This window comes from Pleurodeles waltl, chromosome 2_1, assembly GCF_031143425.1.
Source record: "Pleurodeles waltl isolate 20211129_DDA chromosome 2_1, aPleWal1.hap1.20221129, whole genome shotgun sequence".
NCBI classification, from domain to species: Eukaryota; Metazoa; Chordata; class Amphibia; order Caudata; family Salamandridae; genus Pleurodeles; species Pleurodeles waltl.
Genome location: NC_090438.1, coordinates 381,061,091 through 381,083,463, shown reverse-complemented (window position 1 = coordinate 381,083,463; position 22,373 = coordinate 381,061,091). Strand labels below are relative to the sequence as shown.

At 44.3% G+C, this 22,373-nt stretch overlaps 1 protein-coding gene across 1 annotated transcript in view; it reads left to right on the top strand.

Annotated features, from left to right (window-relative positions):
- UTP14A (UTP14A small subunit processome component) overlaps nucleotides 1–22,373 on the top strand; it is a 385,668-nt gene that overhangs the window by 283,728 nt on the left and 79,567 nt on the right. The window contains exon 13 of the mRNA XM_069212909.1: nucleotides 8,210–8,400. Within this exon, the coding sequence (XP_069069010.1) occupies nucleotides 8,210–8,400 (191 nt within the window). The remainder of the gene's footprint in view (nucleotides 1–8,209; nucleotides 8,401–22,373) is intronic.

Genomic DNA, 22,373 nt, shown 5'->3' with positions numbered 1-22,373 from the left:
TGTGGCCAGGAATGCCTCACCAAGTCCATGGAATTAGGAATAGTCCTGTCAACCACATGACATCCACAGGATCCTTGAACATTTTCAGCATCCTGTATCCCTTGCATCCGGACCACTTTCATAGATATCTGTGGCAAGGAAATAAAATGCCAGAACCTTACTGATTACTGCTTCTTCCTCCGAGGTAACTGTTTCTGAGGACTTTGCTGGTCCCCCTGACTAGCTGCCTGCTGGAGTTGGTTGCCAAAATCATCTGAAAGTAACCACATTGATATTTACCCTAGCTTTTCTTGGAAACCTTTCTGTGCCAAAATCTTTGAATTTGCAAGTGCTTATTCGTGGTTGAGTGAAAAGTGCATATTTACTATACCTTGTAATAGTTGTGTCTCCGAAACCCTCTGGTGGATCTTTTATGTTGTTGCAAAGAATGCATTAAAAAAGTCTGTTTTTATAAATTAATGTTTGATTTCTGAGTGTTTTGTGTATTTCTTCAATTGTTTTGGTGCTGTTTAACTGCTTTACACATGTTCCTTTTTGTAAGTCTGACTTCTCAAGAGCCATAGCTACTAAGGATCGAGCTATGGGTTTAACAAACAAAACCTGCTTGTCCTAAAGCATTTGGTAAGTGTACAACATCTTGTGGACCCACAACCACACCATATAATAACCCCATTTCCTTATGCTGAATATGCCAACTGGTCTCAGACATACACAGTCCAGTTTCTGTAAATGTTTGTGAGGAGATCTCTAGTTATAAGACTGAGAATCAAGATAATGGTTGTAGTCATCCCTAAGTTGTTAAGTTCATGTTTAGAGGAAGACTGTAGTATGATGTATTTATTTTAATTGTTGATTTGTGGTTTTTATAGCACAAATCCTATCCATTGAGGCAGCAGAGTGCTTTACGGGTAGTAAAATGTTAGGAATGTAGACAAAGGAATATCATGCCAGTAATATTGCAATAATTCAATTTTTTCACACATAATACATAAGAGATAGATAATCTTTCCTTTAATTTTCACTTGTCCCATGTATAAGAAGGATGAATTAATACACAAGTCATTAATAATAAGCATGCAGAGTGAGCGTAGTTGATCCGAAGGAATCACTAGACAGAAGTCTAGACATGTTTACACATTGTTGCTGTTATCATAAAGATAAATATATTTGGAGTGGACAGTGAAAGCGTGAGATATTGAGTGCTTTTTGAATATGATGAAATAGTGATTGTTCTCATCTGAGAAGAAAGTGAGCTAAAGACTTAGGAACCATTCCCAAGGAATGATTCATTGAAAGTTGTTGCCTTCTTAAAGGAAAAGTACAGAGAGTTTGTGCTCTTGAGAACAGAACATGTGATCCTCCTGAGATGAAGAATTTGTTGGTTACATATGGTGAGCTCTCAGTTGAAGAGACTTGTGGACAAATCAGGGTAGGTGTAATAGACTAAATAGCTGTTAGGGAAGTCATTTCAGAGTACAACTTTGGAGTGATATGATGTAACAGTCTTGATATTAGGCGTATTTCAGTGTCGAGGGTTGATTTTAAAGGAGCCAGTTGGATTTTCTGGATTGTGGTTAACTGTTTAATGCCAGAGTCACTAGAGCTTGCACCACTGATTTGAAGTAGCCTTGAGGGAGGAAAGGTTTAATCAGTTGGAAACGGTTGATAAGGTAGGATTCACACCATCTCCCTACTATACTGCAATACTGCCTTTCCTTTTGTCTAGTATTCTGAGAGCGTCATTTGTATGAAAGCAGTTTCTGTACTGCGTCTGGATTGGCAGCCTGATTGTAAGTCATTAAGTAGGCTATTTTGGTTATTAAAAAGTGTGAGTTTGTCACACACTTCTCAAACATTTTAACAAGGAAAGAGAGACTAGATACTGGGCAAGTTATTCAAGTTGTCTGAATCTGCTTCCTGTTTTAAGTAGCGCTGTGACATTGCCACTTGGTGCAGGGATGAAAGCCTAGACCCACCCCTGCATGCAGGTGTGCCACCTCTGCTACTTTTGACAATTGTCCCAAGGTTCTTTTGCTTTTTGGCAGTTTGTGGAGACCCTGATTTCTATTGCTTTTCAAACTGAAGGTCTGGTGTTCCTAACACCATGGGTGTGTCCCTAGATTGGGGGGGGGGGGGCAATCCATTGTTCCCTTTCCTTGGTCTCTTGTGCACAAGCCTTGTTTACTGGCATATGTACATTTGGAGGTTTGCTAGGTACACACAGAGAAGCTTCTGTCTGGCAGATCCAGAGTATTGAGGCGAAAGGGGGTGGTGAGGAATTAGGGTATTAGTTGAGGGGTTGAGTACCCACCTCAAGTAATAACCACAACCCTTGTTAGGATGAACCATTAAGATCACTAAATAATTCATAGGTTAATCCCTTGGTAGCTATACTACCGACAGTCTTCACTTCGAGGCAGTTATGCAGCACTAAACCAGTAATAAAGTCAAAACACGACACAAGAAAAATCCCAAACCATTTTAGAAAATTAGAGACTATTTTAGTAAATAAAATTACACCAAAACATCAATGAGGGAAACTGGAGTTACAAAATGTTAAAGCATTTTGGTGTTATTTTTGTATGTAAACTTTAAGTGCCAACCATGGTTATACAGTTGCGCTTAAACAATAACTTGGCGAAAATTACTGCCTACTGCGATGGAGTATGGGTCATATATAGAAACCAGGTTCAGCCTGGTAAAAAGTTTTATCTTTGGATTTAGTCAAGATTTTGACATAGTCCAGGTCATAGGCAAGGAAGCAAAGTGCGTACAAAGAGGGCTTCAAGGTGTGGGAAAGCAACTGGATGAGTTCCCATTAAAACTGTTAACTTTTGGCGGGAAATCTCCAAGTGGGAGAAATATTTTTGTTTTGCACCGAAGTAAGGTCTCTTGCCGGCAAAATACATTTGGTGTCTTCACCCAGTGAACATTTCTTCCTTCAGACTTAGTCATTTTTTGGGCGACTCCGATTCATCCATCAGGGCAAGGCTGTAGGCGAATAGGATTCCATGTTGCCAGATATATTCTCTGCAAAGTCCCATTGAATCGGATTTTCTTTTGTTGAAAAGCTCCAAGTTGAAACAAAAGAAAGAAACAACAATGGGAAGAAGGTTATAGGACAAGGCGCTCACAGTGAATCACCAAGTTAGTACATACTCCAAATAATCAAAAGCATGGTGCTCCTGGCAGGAGGATCCTCCCCCCTCCTCCAATGTTTCCCTAAGAAAAACACTACATAACCAACAGATGTCAAGGCACTCGTGAAAAAATAATAAAGGGTCAGTAGTCCATGTACGTGTATTATCAAGTCCTCTTCCAAGCAATCAGGTACAAAGTAGACCGTGGAAGGTTAGCATGACTCCAATTTATTCTTGAGATGGAATATTCATATACTTTTAAAACAGAAAACAGCCAACACGTGTTTCGTCTTAGGAGAGAATGATCCCTGTGACTTCCTCAGGGCTGTAAAAGATACAATTGTAACTAAATATACACATATGAACTCTGAGTCATGTATCAAGAAATACATTTTACAGCAATATCCATGTGACCTTGTGAAAAAACGCTACAAAAAAAAACCCCAGAGTTACTGCATGTGACAACTCGTGAATAACAGTTTTGAAGCCACATATGAGAATACCAATTAAATATGTGACGTAATGTGTGAGATAAGAAAACATTCCATTTCTTCTGCTCAAACAGAAAGTTCATGAAAGTCATGACACCAGCGTGAAAATAAACCAAATAGGAGCAGTCATCCCTACCCCTACAATCCAGACCCAAAAGACGTGAACAAGAGTTCCCCAAACATTATGGAACAAGAAATCGTGCATTAAAAAGAAACACATCTAGAAAAAAGGATCATACCTCAACACGATATTTAGTACAGAAAAAGATGAATCAAAAAAGCTATAGTAGCTCATGAAAACCCAACTATTAATTATCTGCGAGAAAAAACAAAGAAGGTATGCAAAGTAGCAAGTTAAAAGATCTAATCCAAGGAATGGCGACTCAGGGGAAAAACAATTAAAATGAAAGATGTCAACACGGACTCCTACCCAACGTGTAGGTGTGTGTGTGTGTGTGTGTGTGTGTGTGTGTGTGTGTGTGTGTGTGTGTGTGTGTGTGTGTGTGTGTGTGTGTGTGTGTGTGTGTGTGTGTGTGTGTGTGTGTGTGTGTGTGTGTGTGTGTGTGTGTGTGTGCGCACACCCCCTTAACTGAAAACAAAGTTGAGGGAGAACCTTAAAAAAAAACTAATAATCACACAACCGCAGTTAACAACAAACCGCTATTGTTAAAACACTGACTCACCTGACGATATCAGGAGGACACGAAATAACGTGTCATGGGAGTAGTAAAACCTCCTCCGGTCGGCATACCAGCGCGCCAGCACTGAGAGTAGTCCCGCATTTAAAGCTAGCTGATTAGTGGGATTAAAACTAACAAAGGACTAGGCACCCTCCTCGCGGGCGCCATCTTCAGCACATTAACCGATTTCTAAAACCTCCCTTGCGGGTGCCATCTGAGACAAGTTTTATCAGTTCCCAGCCAATAACGAAAGTTAAACGGAATCACTGATTGCCATTCAGAAAAAGTGACAAAAATCGAACTCATCTGAAATAAATAATCTATGCAGTTGTGACAACTTCGAAATATGAACTAAACACGCATGTGCCATTAAACCACAACAAAAGGCCAACACATTTAAATGCAGGTACAGAGAACCTTTTTTTCTGTGTTCTTCCACAGGAACAGGAAATGTTCTCAGGATGGTATTGGGGATGCCACACTTATGCCTAGCAGCTGTCAGTGGGTGGGAAAACTCCTGGCCACTCCCTAACCAATGGGGTAAAAGTGTATCTGGGCAACATTAACCACTGTTGCATCCTTTCCTGTGTGTCCTACTTTACAGTTCCCCTCTCTACCAAAACCCAAGATGGCAGAATCTTTCTTCACCTGTGGACAGCTCCTTTGGCCATACAAAAGAAACATCCCTTTCTCTGTTAACTCCAATCCACTTCTGCGGGCATAGTGTCAGCTAACATTTTCTTAAGACAGTGAAGCCCTCTTTGAAGTTAATCACGTTCATAGGCATATCACACATGCTATCCCGTAACTAGGATACAACACCTCCCCTCACCCAAGGCCTTTTGTTCCTGCTCCTGGAGCACCATCACACCAAATAGAGGGGGCTATTCAGCTGCCAGGTGACTATTGGAGCTCATGCAGTTGGGTGTCTAGAGGCTTTAGTTGGGGAATGGGTAGCTTTCTAAAAAGTAGTTCTTCCAGAATAATTCGAAAAGTCCAACATCACCAGTGAATTGGGCTTTTCATAATTATTTCAAAAAGTCCAAGAATTACCTTTGAGCTTCCTTAACATCTCTGGGAGAACGCCATTCAATGGTGTCTGATATTTCTTTGAATCCGTGGAGAGGACGGTAGCATTTGATCTAAATCCAAGAAACTCAATCTCCTCCTTTTCAGATTCAAATGCAGGCTAGCACATCAAATGTATTTCATGAGCGTCTAGCTAACACTAAGTTCACATATTCTGGATGCTCAGTAAGGTTCTTAAGAAAAAAATGAAATGTTGTCTTGATAAACCAGTGCAAACTAATTCAAAACATCAGAAAATATTGAAACTATGAAACATTCCTTGTGCATTGCACAATCCTAATGGCATTACACAATATTAAAAATATCCTAAATGGAATTTGTTTTCTACTCTTCACCCTTTTTTATTCACAGGAGATGAAGTTGCCAGTTAAATAATTGTGTCCATTGGACAAGTACATTTAATAAGAGACACGGGGTAACAATCCTTGATCGTAACTTGATGCAACTCTGGCTGGTGAATAAAAGGTCGGTGTTTGTGATCTTTCTTCTGAACAGAAAATAGAGGTGCCCCAGCCAGAGGGGAAGAACGCACAATTAATCCATTCTCCTATTAAAATAAAATAAAATAAAAGGAGGTATGCATCTATGGATCTCCTTCTCATTTTTTGATAGGGTACATCATCGCCAGGTTCAGTTGGTATAGTGCACTAATATTCCCTGTCAGAGCGATGAACAACTGTCAAGATGTCTTGGGTATGTTCCCAGTGGAGACGTAACAGCCACCTCCTGCTTTTTGTCTGTGCTGGTCTTTGTAATGAAAATTCTCTAAAGGTAGTACAGTGAAATTCCAACCTCCTGGAAGGTATAACTGGACTTCGGCATGTAGGTATGGGATCGTTCATTGCATTCTAAGGATGAGGCTTACTTAGACACCTCTCTGAGGAAAGAAGCTTTGCTTCAGCTTGATTTGCTGGATTTTGGATTTTTGTGAATGCAGTGACTCTGTGTTGTGGGCTTCTTCCCAGTTGTCTGAACTTTGACATGTAAACTGGCACCTCCCTCCAGCGTGATGAGCATCTTTTGTACCTGAACATCCTGGGCTCTGCTTCTGTGGTTGATTCCAGATTTTAGATCTGAATATCCTGCCCGATTGGCCAAAATCAAGCCTGAGGGCCTTGCTTGTGCAGAAACCCCCAACTAGCTGATTCCTTCCTCTGCTCCAGGTTTCGTCGTCTTTTATACCTTAAGCTAACTAGAGAGGAAAATTCTAGTAACCCTCCTCTCTTCTGTTATGAAATTCAAACACTGGTTGTGCTTGGTCTGTGTCAAAAACACGCAAAAGAACTGGCCAGGCCCAAAGCGCATTCCTGACACAGAGCTGTACTTTTTCCTGATCAAAACATTCTCAGGCTGGTATACTCTTATTGCATCCCCCATAATATGTTCTAGCACCGTATGACCCTTCTCTGGTGAGAAGAGCAAAAAGATGGTCAGTGTGGAAAACAAGCTCTGTGTGGAAAAACCCTGTGCCACCATTGTGACGGCACCTGAAGCTAAGCACAAAATGGAGTCAATGGTCAAGATGGAGTCAGTGGTCCAATACACATCGCATTACACTAGTGCAGGGAATCATTTCTGTACATCCTCAGAGATGAGATAAATGATGTTTAAGAAACTACTTATACAAGTGCAGGTTTACTGTTGAGGACGGTGCCTATTAAGAACTCTCTGCACTACCTTTTATTTTCTGTTTTCTTCATTTCACCTTACTGTTGAGTGGTCCACCCTTCTGTTGGTTTGCTTGCTAGGTGCATAGGCATTTATGACCTGTGACCTAAGAGGAGCCATTTATGCCCCCCTTACTTTCAGTGGGACAGACAGTGTTCTGACTCCACTTTCATGGAGATTGGCCATTTATGCCCCCCTTACTTTCAGTGGGACAGACAGTGTTCTGACTCCACTATCATGGAGATTGGCCTGCCTCCCTGTATAGCCTGTGGCTGCTAGGTTTTTCAAAATCTGCATTTTGACTGACCAACATCACTAACTAGATCCATGGGTTAGGCTTGCCTGTCTTGTGCCACTAAATTCATCCCTTAAACGTTGAGAAATGCTACCCTTCATTTGCTTGCTTGTTACCTTGCAGGTTACAGTATCAATCGATTGACACGTTTTTCTTTGTTTTTGTTCTGCTCAAAGAATACACGAACCTTGTGGCCTTGAGTAATAAAGATTAGTGACTTGTAATAAAGTTTCATTTTTTTTTTTGCAAGGAACTTTTGAGGATCCTTTGTTTTTAACAATATTGATAGCAGTCAGCTGGTGATTGGGATCAACTAATGTTTGCAAACACTTTAGCACCCTTTCAGTGGTTCTTAAGAGCATTATTATGGTATTTTGTTTTTTGTTGCAGGATTATGAAGTGGGTCCTAGTTTACTGATGTATTGTGTAATGCCACTGTTTCATTGTACATAGCACATTATGTATATTCTATGATTTGAACTATGATGTATCCTGTGCTGAAGATTTGCTGTTCACAGAATTATTTTGGGGCTGAGGGTGTAACGTTTTCTGGGTATAACTACGCTGATTAATTATCTGTTAAAAACCATTCTTAAGTTTTTGTGGGAGGGCTTTTAGGATAGGTGGGGCACTTTCGAATTTTTAAGGCAGTGGTGCCTGAATCAGTGGTTGATGTGACCCTTTGTCGACAGTTATTTTTGAAAAATGCACCTCTGCCTTCTGGCCCAGGTTTGTGCTACAGTTCAGGAAGTTTTATACTTTACAGTTTGTCTTTGCCTGTGAATATCAACCAATTACCACCTTTTTACTTTCTCACCGCAAATATTATTGTTACAAATTTTGCAGGATGAAAGGGAGGAAGATCAGAAGATGATTATCCAGGAAGCCTTTGCTGGCGATAATGTCATTGAGGACTTCCTGAAGGAGAAACGTAATGTTCAGAATGCAAGCAAACCAAAGGACATTGATCTCACACTCCCAGGGTGGGGAGAATGGGGTGGTACAGGTTTAAAACTCAGTAAAAAGAAGAGAAAAAGGTGGGTGTGATGCAGTCTCTTCAGACCATCCCTTTGTCTTGTAGGAAAATAGAAGCAAGAGCTGTGTTACTTTTGCCATACTCTCTCTGTGGCACGTTATACTTTTAAAGCTCATGTGTGGAAATATAACACATCTATAAATGAACATGTATAATCCAGAAAGGGCCCAGCACTCTCTTACTTAATGCCCAAATGTAAGTAATATGGGTTACCAAGGAGGTTTGGACCCCTTTTAAGGTGACCTCAGGTTATGAAGTGAAATCAGGATGTAGGTAAACCCATATAAAAATTAGTTAGATCATATCTTGCTTTTCACAGTTCATTACATCCAGTGGAGGTTTATTTTGAATATGATAAGAATGAAGATTCATGTGAGGTACAGGGGAGGTGAACAAACGCCAGAGAGGAGCAAACACTGACACGTGTTTCTCCCCCTAGTGTATTGTGTACCTGGGGCTTTCTCAAGGCTTTACAAATATTCTTTAGAACAGTTTATATGGGACCTCATTATCCTTGTTCAATCAGTTTACAAATTCATCAAGCTTGAAATATCCGGGATAAATCCTGCGTTGCAATAGCATACTTTTTTTAACTGAAAATATATGTTCGATGGCATATGTTGCTGCAGATACACATGTTTGGCACAGTCCGCTGCCTGGTGTTGGGCTCGGAGTATTACAAGTTGTTTTTCTTCGAAGAAGTCTTTTTGGTCACGGGACCGAAGGACTCCTCCCTCTTTGGCTCCATTGCGCATGGGCGTCGACTCCATCTTAGATTGTTTTTTTCCGCTGTCGGGTTCGGACGTATTCCTTTTCGCTCCGTGTTTCGGTTCGGAAAGTTAGTCAGAATCTCGGAAGAAAGCGTCGGTATTGTTCCGTTCGGTATCGGGATAGTTAGGTACATCGACACCGATCATCGGAAGACTTTGGGGCAGTTTCGATCCCCCATCGGGGCCTGGTCGGCCCGACCGCGTGCGACATCGAAGCCGATGGAACGGACCCCGTTTCGTTTCTGCCCAAAATGTCACAGTAAGTATCCTTATACAGATCAGCACTTGGTCTGTAACTTGTGCTTGTCCCCCGAGCACAAGGAGGATACCTGTGAAGCCTGTCGAGCCTTCCGGTCCAGAAAAACACTCCGGGACCGAAGAGCCAGGCGTCACCAAATGGCGTCCACGTCGACAAAACAACGTTTCGACGACGAAGAGGAAACATTCTCGGTTCCGGAATCAGAATCCGGAGACTCCGACGTCGAACAACAGCAACAAACTGTGAGTAAGACGTCGAAAAGTAAATCCATCGACAAACCGAAAGCCCAGGGGACGCCACTGCCAACAGGCCATGGCTCGACCCATAAATCAGGCGACCCGTCGAAGGGGCCGAAAAAGGGCACGCCCATAGCGAAGACACCCGACTCCGGTCGAGGGACCGCCATGGAGCAACCTCGGAGCCGAGAAAGCGGCTCCGAGAGACAAAAACAAGATACCAGCACCGAAAAACATCGGCACCGAGAATCCATGCCGAAAGGAACAAAAATTCTGTCGGTGCCGAAACCGAAAAAAGATTCTCTCTCGGCGCCGAAAAATACCACACCTTCATCCTACTCAGAGGAACAAGGACTAAGTGGCCAAATGCACAAATTTGGACAAGAGCTCCAAAGTGTAGAATCGGACTACACACAAAAGAGACTGTGCATCCAGCAAGATACAGGGAAGATATCAACCCTTCCCCCAATCATGAGGAAAAGAAGGATCGGACTTCCAAAGGATGACACACAACCACAAGCCAAAGTGGTTAAAAAAGTCACGCCTCCGCCCTCTCCTCCACAGGCATCGCCGGCACAAACACCGCCACAAATGCACTCACCAGCGCAAACTACCATAAGTCATGACGATCAGGATCAAGACGCCTGGGACCTGTATGACACCCCAGTGCCGGACAATGATCCCGAGTCATACCCCACAAAGCCGTCACCGCCAGAGGACAGTACCTCATACTCGCAACTGGTGGCTAGGGCTGCAGACTTCCACAATGTCCAACTGCATTCCGATCCTATAGAGGATGATTTCTTATTTAACACCCTCTCGGCTACACATAGCCAATATCAATGTCTCCCAATGCTACCAGGGATGTTACGGCACGCGAAACAAATTTTTGAGGAGCCCGTAAAATCAAGAGCCATCACCCCAAGGGTGGATAAGAAATACAAACCACCACCCACAGACCCAGTGTTTATTACTTCGCAGTTACCACCCGACTCTGTGGTAGTAGGGGCAGCTCGCAAAAGAGCAAATTCACATACATCTGGCGACGCCCCACCTCCGGACAAAGAAAGCCGAAAATTTGACGCGGCAGGGAAAAGAGTGGCGTCACAGGCAGCCAACCAGTGGCGCATCGCAAATTCACAAGCGCTGCTGGCCAGATATGACCGCGCACACTGGGACGAGATGCAACTTCTCGTAGACCATCTTCCCCAGGAATACCAAAAAAGGGCGCAGCAAATAGTGGAAGAGGGACAAACGATCTCAAACAATCAAATCCGCTCTTCACTAGACGCAGCCGATACTGCAGCAAGAACAGTCAACACTGCTGTCACCATAAGGAGACACGCTTGGCTACGCACTTCAGGCTTCAAACCTGAAATCCAGCAGGCTGTCCTTAATATGCCCTTCAACGAGAAACAACTGTTTGGCTCGGAAGTGGATACAGCCATTGAAAAACTTAAAAAGGACACAGACACGGCCAAAGCCATGGGCGCACTCTACTCCCCGCAGAGCAGAGGCTCTTTCAGAAAAACTCCATTTAGAGGGGGGTTTCGTGGCCAACCCACAGACACCACCAGCCAACAATCAAGAACCACACCATATCAGGGTTCCTTCCAAAGGGGTGGTTTCAGGGGATATCGGGGGGGTCAATTCCCAAGGAGTAGGGGAAGATTCCAGACTCCAAAAACACCTCCACCTAAACAGTGACTTTCAAGTCACGCAACCCCTTCACTCAACACCAGTGGGGGGAAGACTAAGCCAATTCTACCAATCTTGGCAACAGATTACAACAGACAATTGGGTATTAGCAATAATCCAACATGGCTATTGCATAGAATTCCACAACTTCCCACCAAACATCCCCCCCAAAACACGCAAAATGTCACAACATCATTTAGAACTTTTAGGACTAGAAGTTCAAGCACTACTGCAAAAGGATGCAATAGAATTAGTACCAGTACAACAAAAAAACACAGGAGTTTACTCCCTGTACTTTCTAATCCCAAAAAGAGACGAAACATTGAGACCAATATTAGATCTCAGGACACTAAATACCTACATCATATCGGACCATTTTCACATGGTCACACTACAAGACATCATTCCACTGCTCAAACAGCAAGATTACGTGACCACATTAGACCTAAAGGATGCGTACTTTCATATACCAATACACCCTTCTCACAGAAAGTACCTACGGTTCGTATTCAAAGGAATACATTACCAATTCAAGGTGTTGCCATTCGGAATAACAACTGCACCAAGAGTGTTCACAAAATGTCTAGCAGTAGTAGCAGCACACATCAGGAGACAACAGATACATGTGTTCCCTTACCTAGACGACTGGCTAATCAAAACCAACACAGTAAAAAAATGCGCAAACGACACCACCTTTGTCATACAAACCCTTCACAAACTGGGGTTTTCCATCAACTACACAAAATCACACCTAGAACCGTGTCAAACACAACAATATCTAGGAGCAACCATCAACACATCAAAAGGAATTGCCACTCCAAGTCCACAAAGAGTGCAGGCATTCCACAAGCTAATAAGTGCTATGTTTCCAAACCAAAAGATACAAGCAAAATTTGCGCTAAAACTTCTAGGCATGATGTCATCATGCATAGCCATTGTCCCAAACGCAAGACTACACATGCGACCCTTACAACAGTGTCTAGCATCACAATGGTCACAGGCACAGGGTCAACTTCAAAATCTGGTGTTGGTAGACCGCCAAACATACCTCTCGCTTCTATGGTGGAACAGCAAAAATTTAAACAAAGGGCGGACGTTTCAGGACCCAGTGCCTCAATACGTTATAACAACAGATGCTTCCATGACAGGGTGGGGAGCACACCTCAATCACCACAGCATTCAAGGACAATGGGATATACACGAAACAAAACTTCATATCAATTACCTAGAACTGTTGGCAGTATTTCTAGCGTTAAAAGCCTTCCAACCCATAATAACACACAAATACATTCTTGTCAAAACAGACAACATGACAACAATGTATTATCTAAACAAACAAGGAGGAACACACTCAACACAATTGTGCCTCCTAACACAAAAAATTTGGCAGTGGGCGATTCACAACAACATTCGCCTAATAGCACAATTTATTCCAGGAATACAAAACCAACTAGCAGACAACCTTTCGCGAGACCACCAACAAGTCCACGAATGGGAAATTCACCCCCAAGTTCTGAACAAGTACTTTCAAATTTGGGGAACACCCCAGATAGATTTGTTCGCAACAAGAGAAAACTCAAAATGCCAAAACTTCGCATCCAGGTACCCACACCGCGAATCACAAGGCAATGCTCTATGGATGAATTGGTCAGGGATATTTGCGTACGCTTTTCCCCCTCTCCCTCTCCTTCCATATCTAGTAAACAAGTTGAGTCAAAACCAACTCAAACTCATACTGATAGCACCCACATGGGCAAGACAACCTTGGTATACAACTCTACTAGACCTTTCACTAGTACCGCATGTCAAACTACCCAACAGGCCAGATCTGTTAACACAACACAAACAACAGATCAGACATCCAAACCCAGCATCATTGAATCTGGCAATTTGGCTCCTGAAATCCTAGAATTCGGACACTTGGACCTCACACAAGAATGCATGGAGGTCATAAAACAAGCTAGAAAACCTTCCACTAGACACTGCTATGCATCTAAGTGGAAAAGATTTGTTTACTACTGCCATGCCAATCAAATACAACCAGTACATGCCTCTACTAAAGACATAGTAGGATACTTACTACATTTGCAAAAAGCAAATCTCGCTTTTTCATCTATAAAAATACACCTCGCAGCTATATCTGCTTACCTACAAACTACTCATTCATCGTCTCTATTTAGAATACCAGTTATTAAAGCATTCATGGAAGGGCTAAAAAGAATTATACCACCAAGAACACCACCAGTTCCTTCATGGAACCTTAACATCGTCTTAACAAGACTCATGGGTCCCCCTTTCGAACCCATGCATTCCTGTGAAATGCAATATCTAACCTGGAAGGTCGCATTTCTCATTGCAATCACATCCCTCAGAAGAGTAAGTGAAATACAGGCATTTACCATACAAGAACCATTTATTCAAATACACAACAATAAAATAGTTCTAAGAACAAATCCAAAATTTCTGCCAAAAGTAATCTCACCATTCCATTTAAATCAAACGGTAGAATTGCCAGTGTTCTTCCCACAACCAAATTCTGTGGCTGAAAGGGCACTACATACATTAGACATCAAAAGAGCACTAATGTATTACATTGACAGAACAAAGCTAATCAGGAAAACAAAACAACTGTTCATAGCTTTTCAAAAACCACACATAGGAAATCCAATCTCTAAACAAGGCATTGCTAGATGGATAGTCAGATGCATTCAAACATGCTATCTTAAAGCCAAAAGAGAATTGCCTATTACACCAAAGGCACACTCAACCAGAAAGAAAGGTGCTACAATGGCCTTTCTAGGAAACATTCCTATGAGCGAAATATGTAAGGCTGCAACCTGGTCTACGCCTCATACGTTTACTAAACACTACTGTGTAGACGTACTAAATGCACAACAAGCTACAGTGGGCCAAGCTGTACTAAGAACATTATTCCAAACTACTTCAACTCCTACAGGCTAAACCACCGCTTTTAGGGTAGGTAACTGCTTTATAGTCTATGCCAAACATGTGTATCTGCAGCAACATATGCCATCGAACTGAAAATGTCACTTACCCAGTGTACATCTGTTCGTGGCATTAGTCGCTGCAGATTCACATGTACCCTCCCACCTCCCCGGGAAGCCTGTAGCCGTTTAGAAGTAGATCATGAACCTTAAACATCTGAACATTTGTAAATAATTATTAGAAACTCTTATCATACATACATATTCACTCCATTGCATGGGCACTATTTATACCAAACAACTCCATCCTCACCCTCTGCGGGGAAAACAATCTAAGATGGAGTCGACGCCCATGCGCAATGGAGCCAAAGAGGGAGGAGTCCTTCGGTCCCGTGACCAAAAAGACTTCTTCGAAGAAAAACAACTTGTAATACTCCGAGCCCAACACCAGGCAGCGGACTGTGCCAAACATGTGAATCTGCAGCGACTAATGCCACGAACAGATGTACACTGGGTAAGTGACATTTTCATTTTGACAAGTTCACTAATAATCTAATTTCATTTTACAGTTTAAATACACTATTGGGTGATCAGTACAGACAAGCAAACGTGTAGTATTTGCTACCCAGAGATCAACTAGTAGTACGCTAGAGTATGTTTGCACGCTCACTTAAATGCTTCAGTTATAAATCAAAGGAAGGCTTATTCAACTAACAGAAAATATTCTAGAATAGATAGCTGGTCATCCTGCAAGCAATGTCTTTTCAATATTCATCTACCTAGACACTGATTTGTAAGACAAATGTTGGGACAGGACCACAACAGGCTTAACATGCGTGGCCAAACTGTGCATTGGCTTTCATGTCAGGAGAGTGGGATCTGCAATTGGCATCTTTTCATTTTTAGGTAGACAACTTTCCAGTGTTCAAGCATTGTTTTCTGAAATAGCGACTTTCCGAGTGTGTAAAAATATCGAAGGAATCACATTAAGCTTGCAGCAGTGAGTAATCGAAATACATACAGTGCTGTTGGAACTGTGTGGTATAAACTATAGAAACATTAGTAATAAACCTGTTTATTAGTAATATACCACTGGTTTGGTTTTCCAGAGAATTATCACCATTGAAATAGGAACACAAGGGAAGTAGTGATCACAGGTATATTGCAGCTACTTAATAGTCCCTCTTAAATACATATTGGACGTTTATTTTCATACTGATGGTTACTGGCCTCCTCTATTCTACACTTTCTCCTTAGATGGTAGTGAAGTGTTTGGACTTTATACTGTTGTGAAGACTGCTGGCACTCGAACTGTTGAACAGACTAGGTATAAAGACCTATAGTGAAATCTAGTGTACCACTTTATTTTCTGCAAACTTACCATCTTTAGAGTCAGTCTCCGTTTTCATCCTGTGAATCTAATCTTTGGGTGACCCGAAAAAGACTCATTGTACATGTAGAAAATCACCTTGTACAAACTTAATATAAATACATAAATCTTGGAATGACAGACTGTAGGCGGGCGTCGCACGCCTCGCCTACCATTCTACAACAGTGGCGATCACCAGACGCCTCCGGCTGCCGTCCACGTCGTCAAGGAGACGCGTGGGGGCAGAGACGAAGATCGGCCCCGGACTTCCGGGTTGCCGAAGAGAAAAAGGAAGACGCCGCGATCGAGGAGGGCGGAGCAGGAGAGACGCGATGGATCCCCAGCGAAGGAAGAAGTGAAGGATAAGTTACTTACCTGTAAATCCTAGTTCTCTTCCAGGGGTATCCTCATCAAAGTCATAAACATTGAATATTCCCGCCCTTGTGCGGGGACCCCGGAGCATATATAAAATATATACACATTATACATGTGTAACAAACAGTCATGCAGGCTATCATGTTAAAAACAGGCTAAAATGCTTTATTTCTATGAAGTTTTTTTTTTTTTTTTTTTTTTTTTTTAAATACTACAATAGAGCATAAATATGTACCCAAGCTCCTAAAACTAGGCTTGGGGAAGTAAGCAGTAGCAAACTCTAGTGAAAAAATAGAGAAAACTGCATTGAAAAACAATGAAGCATTCTTAGCCAATAGGCTGCATGTAGGTTAACACAGGAGAACCATAAAAACTTTGGCACTGTGCCTTTAAGACCCTGAGCACCTCCAGTATCCCACCATGCCTCAGGGGTGAAGGAAAGGTGAAAGTTGGTTCACAGTTAGGTCAGTTCTTTTTACGGTGACAATTTGTATAATTGAATCAAAATACTGTCTGTCCTGCACTTCCAGTAGACGTGTGTCCGGGGAGGAGGGTGGGTTGTTTATGACTTTGATGAGGATACCCCTGGAAGAGAACTAGGATTTACAGGTAAGTAACTTATCCTTCTCTTCCAGGGGATCCTCATCAATAGTCATAAACATTGAATAGATTAGCAAGCCCATCCCTAAACCCAGCGGACTGTCCGATAGAAGTGCAGGAATAGACATGTCTTACGCAAATAAATTCCTTAGAGAGGCCTGCCCCACTTGGGCATCCGCTCTTGCATCTGAGTCTAAACAATAATGTCTTGTAAAAGTATGGACAGACTTCCATGTAGCAGCCTTACAAATCTCAGATATAGGAACATTGTTAAGGAGAGCAGCAGTAGCCGCTTTTCCCCTTGTGGAATGCGCTCTAGGCCGCGCTAGCAATTGTCTATTAGCTAGCTGGTAAGTATTAACAATACAAGAGACTATCCATCTTGATATTGTTCGCTTAGATGCTGCTTCTCCTGTCCTTAAATGACCATAGTTCACAAACAAGCGGTTAGAGTGTCTAATCGATTTTGTCTTGTCCAGATAAAATTTCAGCACTCTTTTCAAGTCTAATGAGTGCAATGCTTTCTCAGCCGGAGTTTCCGGATTGGGAAAGAACGTCGGTAAAGTTATGGTCTGATTAATATGGAATTCTGACACCACCTTCGGAAGGAAAGATGGGTGAGTTCGTAGAACTACTCTATTGTCATGAAAAACCGTGTACGGTTCTTTTGCAGACAAGGCCTGGATCTCACTGACCCTCCTCGCTGAAGTAATGGCCACCAGAAAAGCCGTTTTCCACGTAAGGTGTTGTAAGGAGGCCTTATGGATAGGCTCGAAAGGAGGGCCCATAAGTTTTGCTAGGACTATGTTCAGTTCCCACGGAGGAGAAGGCCTCCGAATTGGCGGAAAAACTTTCTTCAAACCTTCTAAGAAATCCTTGACTACAGGTTTCGTAAAGAAGGATTCCTGAGAAGGTGACTTGCGATAGGCAGTAATAGCAGACAAATGTACCTTAATAGATGATACCTGCAGACCGGATTTCGCTAGGTGAAGCAAATAGGACAGTATGACGTCCTCCTGCGCCCGTATGGGATTATGGCCTTGCTGACAGCACCATATGTAGAATCTCTTCCACTTAAAAGCGTAGGAACGCCGCGTGGAAGGCCGTTTGGACTCTTTCAAGATGTTCATGCACTCCTGCGAGAGTCCTAGGTGCCCATACTGCAGGAATTCAGGAGCCATGCTGTTAAGCTCAGAGAGGGTAGGTTGGGATGCAGAATCCTGCCCTCCATTCTGCTCAGAAGATCCGGTCTGCACGGCAGCCTCCTGTGAGGTTTTTCCGACAGGTTGAGGAGATCCGTGTACCAGAATTGTCGAGGCCATTGTGGCGCTATAAGAATCATTCTGGTCCTGGATCCGTAAAGTTTGCTGATCACTGCCGGAATGAGGGGAATCGGAGGAAAAGCGTAAAGAAATGTCCCTGACCAGTCGATCAACAGGGCATTCCCTCGAGATCCTGGACGGTAGAACCTGGATGCGAAGTCTGGGCATTTCCTGTTTACATCGTCTGCGAAGAGGTCCAGTTGAGGCCGACCCCATTGCGCGAAGATGTATTGTGCGACTTCGTCGTGCAGGACCCAATCGTGAACGTCCTCCAGGTGTCTGCTTAGAAAGTCTGCTTCTACGTTCTGCTGACCTGGCAGGTGAACTGCTGTGATTGACATTCCTCTGGCCAGGAGCCAATGCCATATCGCTTGGGACTCTCGTGAAAGGGGTAGGGATCTCGTTCCCCCTTGTTTGTTCAAGTAATACATCGTGGTTGTATTGTCCGTCTGTATCAATAGAGGTTTCCCCTGAATTAGCGGTGTGAAAGACTTGAGAGCCAGATGGACCGCTCTGAGTTCTAGCAGATTGATGTGGTACTGCTTCTCCTTGTCTGACCACAGACCCTGCGCTTGAAAAGGACCCAGATGAGCCCCCCATCCCTGAAGAGACGCATCCGTTACCAGAGTGTCGGATGGAAGTACCTGGTGAAACGGAGCGCCTACTGACAGGTGAGGTCTGTGCATCCACCATCTCAATGACTGCAGTGCTACCTCCGGTAGCCGCATTGTGTCTTCCCAGCGACCTGTTCTTTGGCTCCAATTGGCCTCCAATGCCTCTTGGAGGGGTCTCATGTGGAGTCTGGCATTTGGGACAATAAAGATGCACGATGCCATGGAGCCCAGTAGTGATGTCACCTGACGTGCCGTAGGTGCGCTGGCTCTCAACAGGTCCTGGCACTTCATGTTTATTGAGGACAGTCGTTCCTCCGAAGGATACACTTTTTGTAGTTCTGTGTTTATGATAGCTCCTAGGTAGTGAAGACTCTGCGTTGGAGTCAAGGTTGACTTCTGGTAATTGACCTGAAGACCTAGAGCTTCGCAAACTCCTAGTACAATGTCCCGATGGCTTCTCGCCTGCTCCGGAGAAGAAGCCTTTAGTAGCCAGTCGTCTAGGTATGGATATATGTATATCCTTTGTCTTCGTAGATGCGCCGCCACCACTGCCATACATTTCGAGAAAACTCTTGGAGCAGATTTCAGGCCAAAGGGTAGAACCCTGAACTGGTAATGCTGTAACGCTACTCGAAAGCGCAGGAATTTTCGATGCTTTGGAGCTATTGGGATGTGGAAATACGCATCCTGCAGGTCGATGGAGCACATCCAGTCTCCCTGATGCAGTTGAGGGAAAATTTGGTGAAGCGCTAGCATTCTGAACTTCTGCTTTCTTATGTATTTGTTCAGCAGTCTTAGATCCAGGATTGGCCTGAAAACGCCCTCTTGACCCTTCTTTGCTACTAGAAAGTAACGGGAGTAGACCCCCTTTCCTCTGTGGGCAGGTGGAACCCTTTCTATGGCATTCTTTCTTAGGAGGGCGAGAGCCTCCTTGCGTAGCAAGGTGAGATGAGCCGGATTGTGTTTGGTTGGTGGCAAGTGTGGTGGAGGCTGCTTGAAAAGGAGAGAATAGCCATGTTCGACAATATTGAGCACCCATTTGTCTCTTGTGATAGAGTGCCACTCGTGAAGATGAGCAATAATACTTCCCCCCACCGGAGTGGTGTACAGTGTCGAGGGAAGCGAGACTTCATTGCTTAGTGGGTGCTTTTGGAGTGGACTGTTGAGGTCTACTTGACCCTCGCTCCCTTGTGTTTCTTCGCTGAAACAGAGGGCGTCCCTGTCGTTGCTGAGACCTTTGCGACCAATGAGGGGTTTGAACCCTCTGTTGGAAAGGGCGTCTATCGTACGGTCTGTACCTCCGCCTGAAATCTTTCCTTCTTTCGAGGCCTACCGCCTTCATGGTATCCACCTCGGTCTTCATGCGGGCCATCTCTTCGTCTGCATGGGCACCGAATAGAGAATTCCCGGCAAATGGGAGATTCAGGATACGTTGTTGTGCCTCCTGTTTCAAGCCAGTGAGCCTCAGCCAGGAAGATCTCCTCGCACAGATACCATGTGCGTACCCATGAGCCGCCAAATGCGCCCCATCCGCTGCCGCGCTGATAACTTGGTTAGATACCAGGCATCCTTCCTGTAGAATCTCTTGGAAATCTTGCCTGTCTTCTCTGGGCAGTTTTTCTGTAAATCTACTGAGGGAATCCCACAGAGAACGATCGTACCTGCCCAGGAGCGCAGACGCACTAGAGACCTTCATTGCTGAAGCTGCTGTCCCGCACATCTTTCTTCCCAGAGAGTCTAAATGCCTGCTCTCTTTATCCGGGGGTACCGTGGATGAAGATGCCACCAAGTGGGTCTTTCGGGCGGCAGCTATGATCACTGAGTCTGGCGGCGGATCCTTCCTAAGGAATAAAGGGTCTTGCTCTGGAGCCTTGTACTTTTTAAGAATCCGAGCCGGGGCAGACTTAAGCGAGGCTGGGGCCAGAAAAGTGTCCATGGTCGGCTGCAACAAACCAGGCACTAGAGGCAGCAACTTTTTCGACGCTGATCTCTGTTGTAGCGTCTCAAAGATGATTGATGAGGAGGTAGACGGTTCTGGAACCTCTATATTGAGTTTCTGCGCTCCTCTTAGCAACACCTCGTTGAAAGTGGTTATGTCATCCACTGGTGAGACTCTAGCAGGTGGTGAATCTGTAAGAGTAGGTGAGTAACGCCCGACAGAAGAACCTGATGAAGACCAAGAGGGTGATCTTCTTGAGCGCGACCTGGATCTCCGTTGAGAGCGAGATCTGCTGCGGGACGCTGTAGCCGAGCGCCTAGGCCTCGCGGTCGGCTGTCGAGGAGCTGAACGAGCCCGTTCTGCCCCGGCTGTCGGCGATGGCGTTCTTGGCGGGGAGGCAGTGGGTGAATACATTCGCGAATATTGCGAATCTGGGGAGGCCGCTGGTCTGTTGAGGCTCTCCAGCCATCTCGGAGATAGGTTGATGGGCGAGACATGCCCAGGAGATGCTCTTGACCGAGAAGAGTCGCTCGGTATGGAGACCACTGGAGACTGAGCCTTGTCTGGCGAGGGGCGATGTTCTGCTCCCTGTTGGACAGGTAAAACCTGCGTCGACGTCGATGGCTGTTTCGACGTCGAAGGACGCCCAGTCGGTTGGTCCTGCCTCGACGTTGTTTGCCTCGACGTTGAGTGCCTTGACGTCGAACGGCGTTCCTTGGACCTCGACCTGCTCGCCGTCGTGTGCCTCGACGTGGAGCGATGGGAGGTTGACGGCGGATGTTTCTCGTGCCGTCGTGGAGATCTCGACGTCGTGTGTCCTGACGTCGGGGGGCGCACAGCCTTTGGCGGCGACCGGGCATGCCGGCGGTGGCTCGACGTCGATCGGCGGGCTGCCGTCGACGGAGACCTGCCCCTGCTCTGATGTTCCCTCGACGCCGTTCCCTTCGACGTCGGGTGCGTCGCCGTCGACGGCGATCTATGCCGGTGGGACGGTGGTAGCGACGACGTCGACGGTGAACAAACAGGTATTTTCCTACCTGTCGACGTCGACCGGGCCATTCTCTCCTGAGAATGGCCTTCTGGATGCCTGGGGAGTGAGGAGGACGATGTTCTTTTCCTCTCCTGAAGCCCATGAAGTCGGATCTTCTCTCTGTCTTTCAGAGTCCTCCTAGACATGTTCTTACAGTACTTACAAGTGTCAGGGCAGTGACTCTGAGGCAGGCACACTATGCACAGAGAGTGGGGATCTGACTGGGCCTTCTTCTTCCCACAAGCAGGGCATTTGACAAAAAGAGAAGGCATTTTTCTGTCAGAAAAAAACCTTCCTAGCTCAGACAAAGATGTTACTTGTCGAGTGAAAAGTGAAAAAACGCTTTTTTAAAGAATTTTTCTGAGGAAAACTCAGAAAAACTGAGAGCTCAATGCTCCAGGATCCTCTCAGAAGAAGCCGGAAAAAAGAACTGACCTAACTGTGAACCAACTGTCACCTTTCCTTCACCCCTGAGGCATGGTGGGATACTGGAGGTGCTCAGGGTCTTAAAGGCACAGTGCCAAAGTTTTTATGGTTCTCCTGTGTTAACCTACATGCAGCCTATTGGCTAAGAATGCTTCATTGTTTTTCAATGCAGTTTTCTCTATTTTTTCACTAGAGTTTGCTACTGCTTACTTCCCCAAGCCTAGTTTTAGGAGCTTGGGTACTTATTTATGCTCTATTGTAGTATTTAAAAAAAAAAAAAAAAAAACTTCATAGAAATAAAGCATTTTAGCCTGTTTTTAACATGATAGCCTGCATGACTGTTTGTTACACATGTATAATGTGTATATATTTTATATATGCTCCGGGGTCC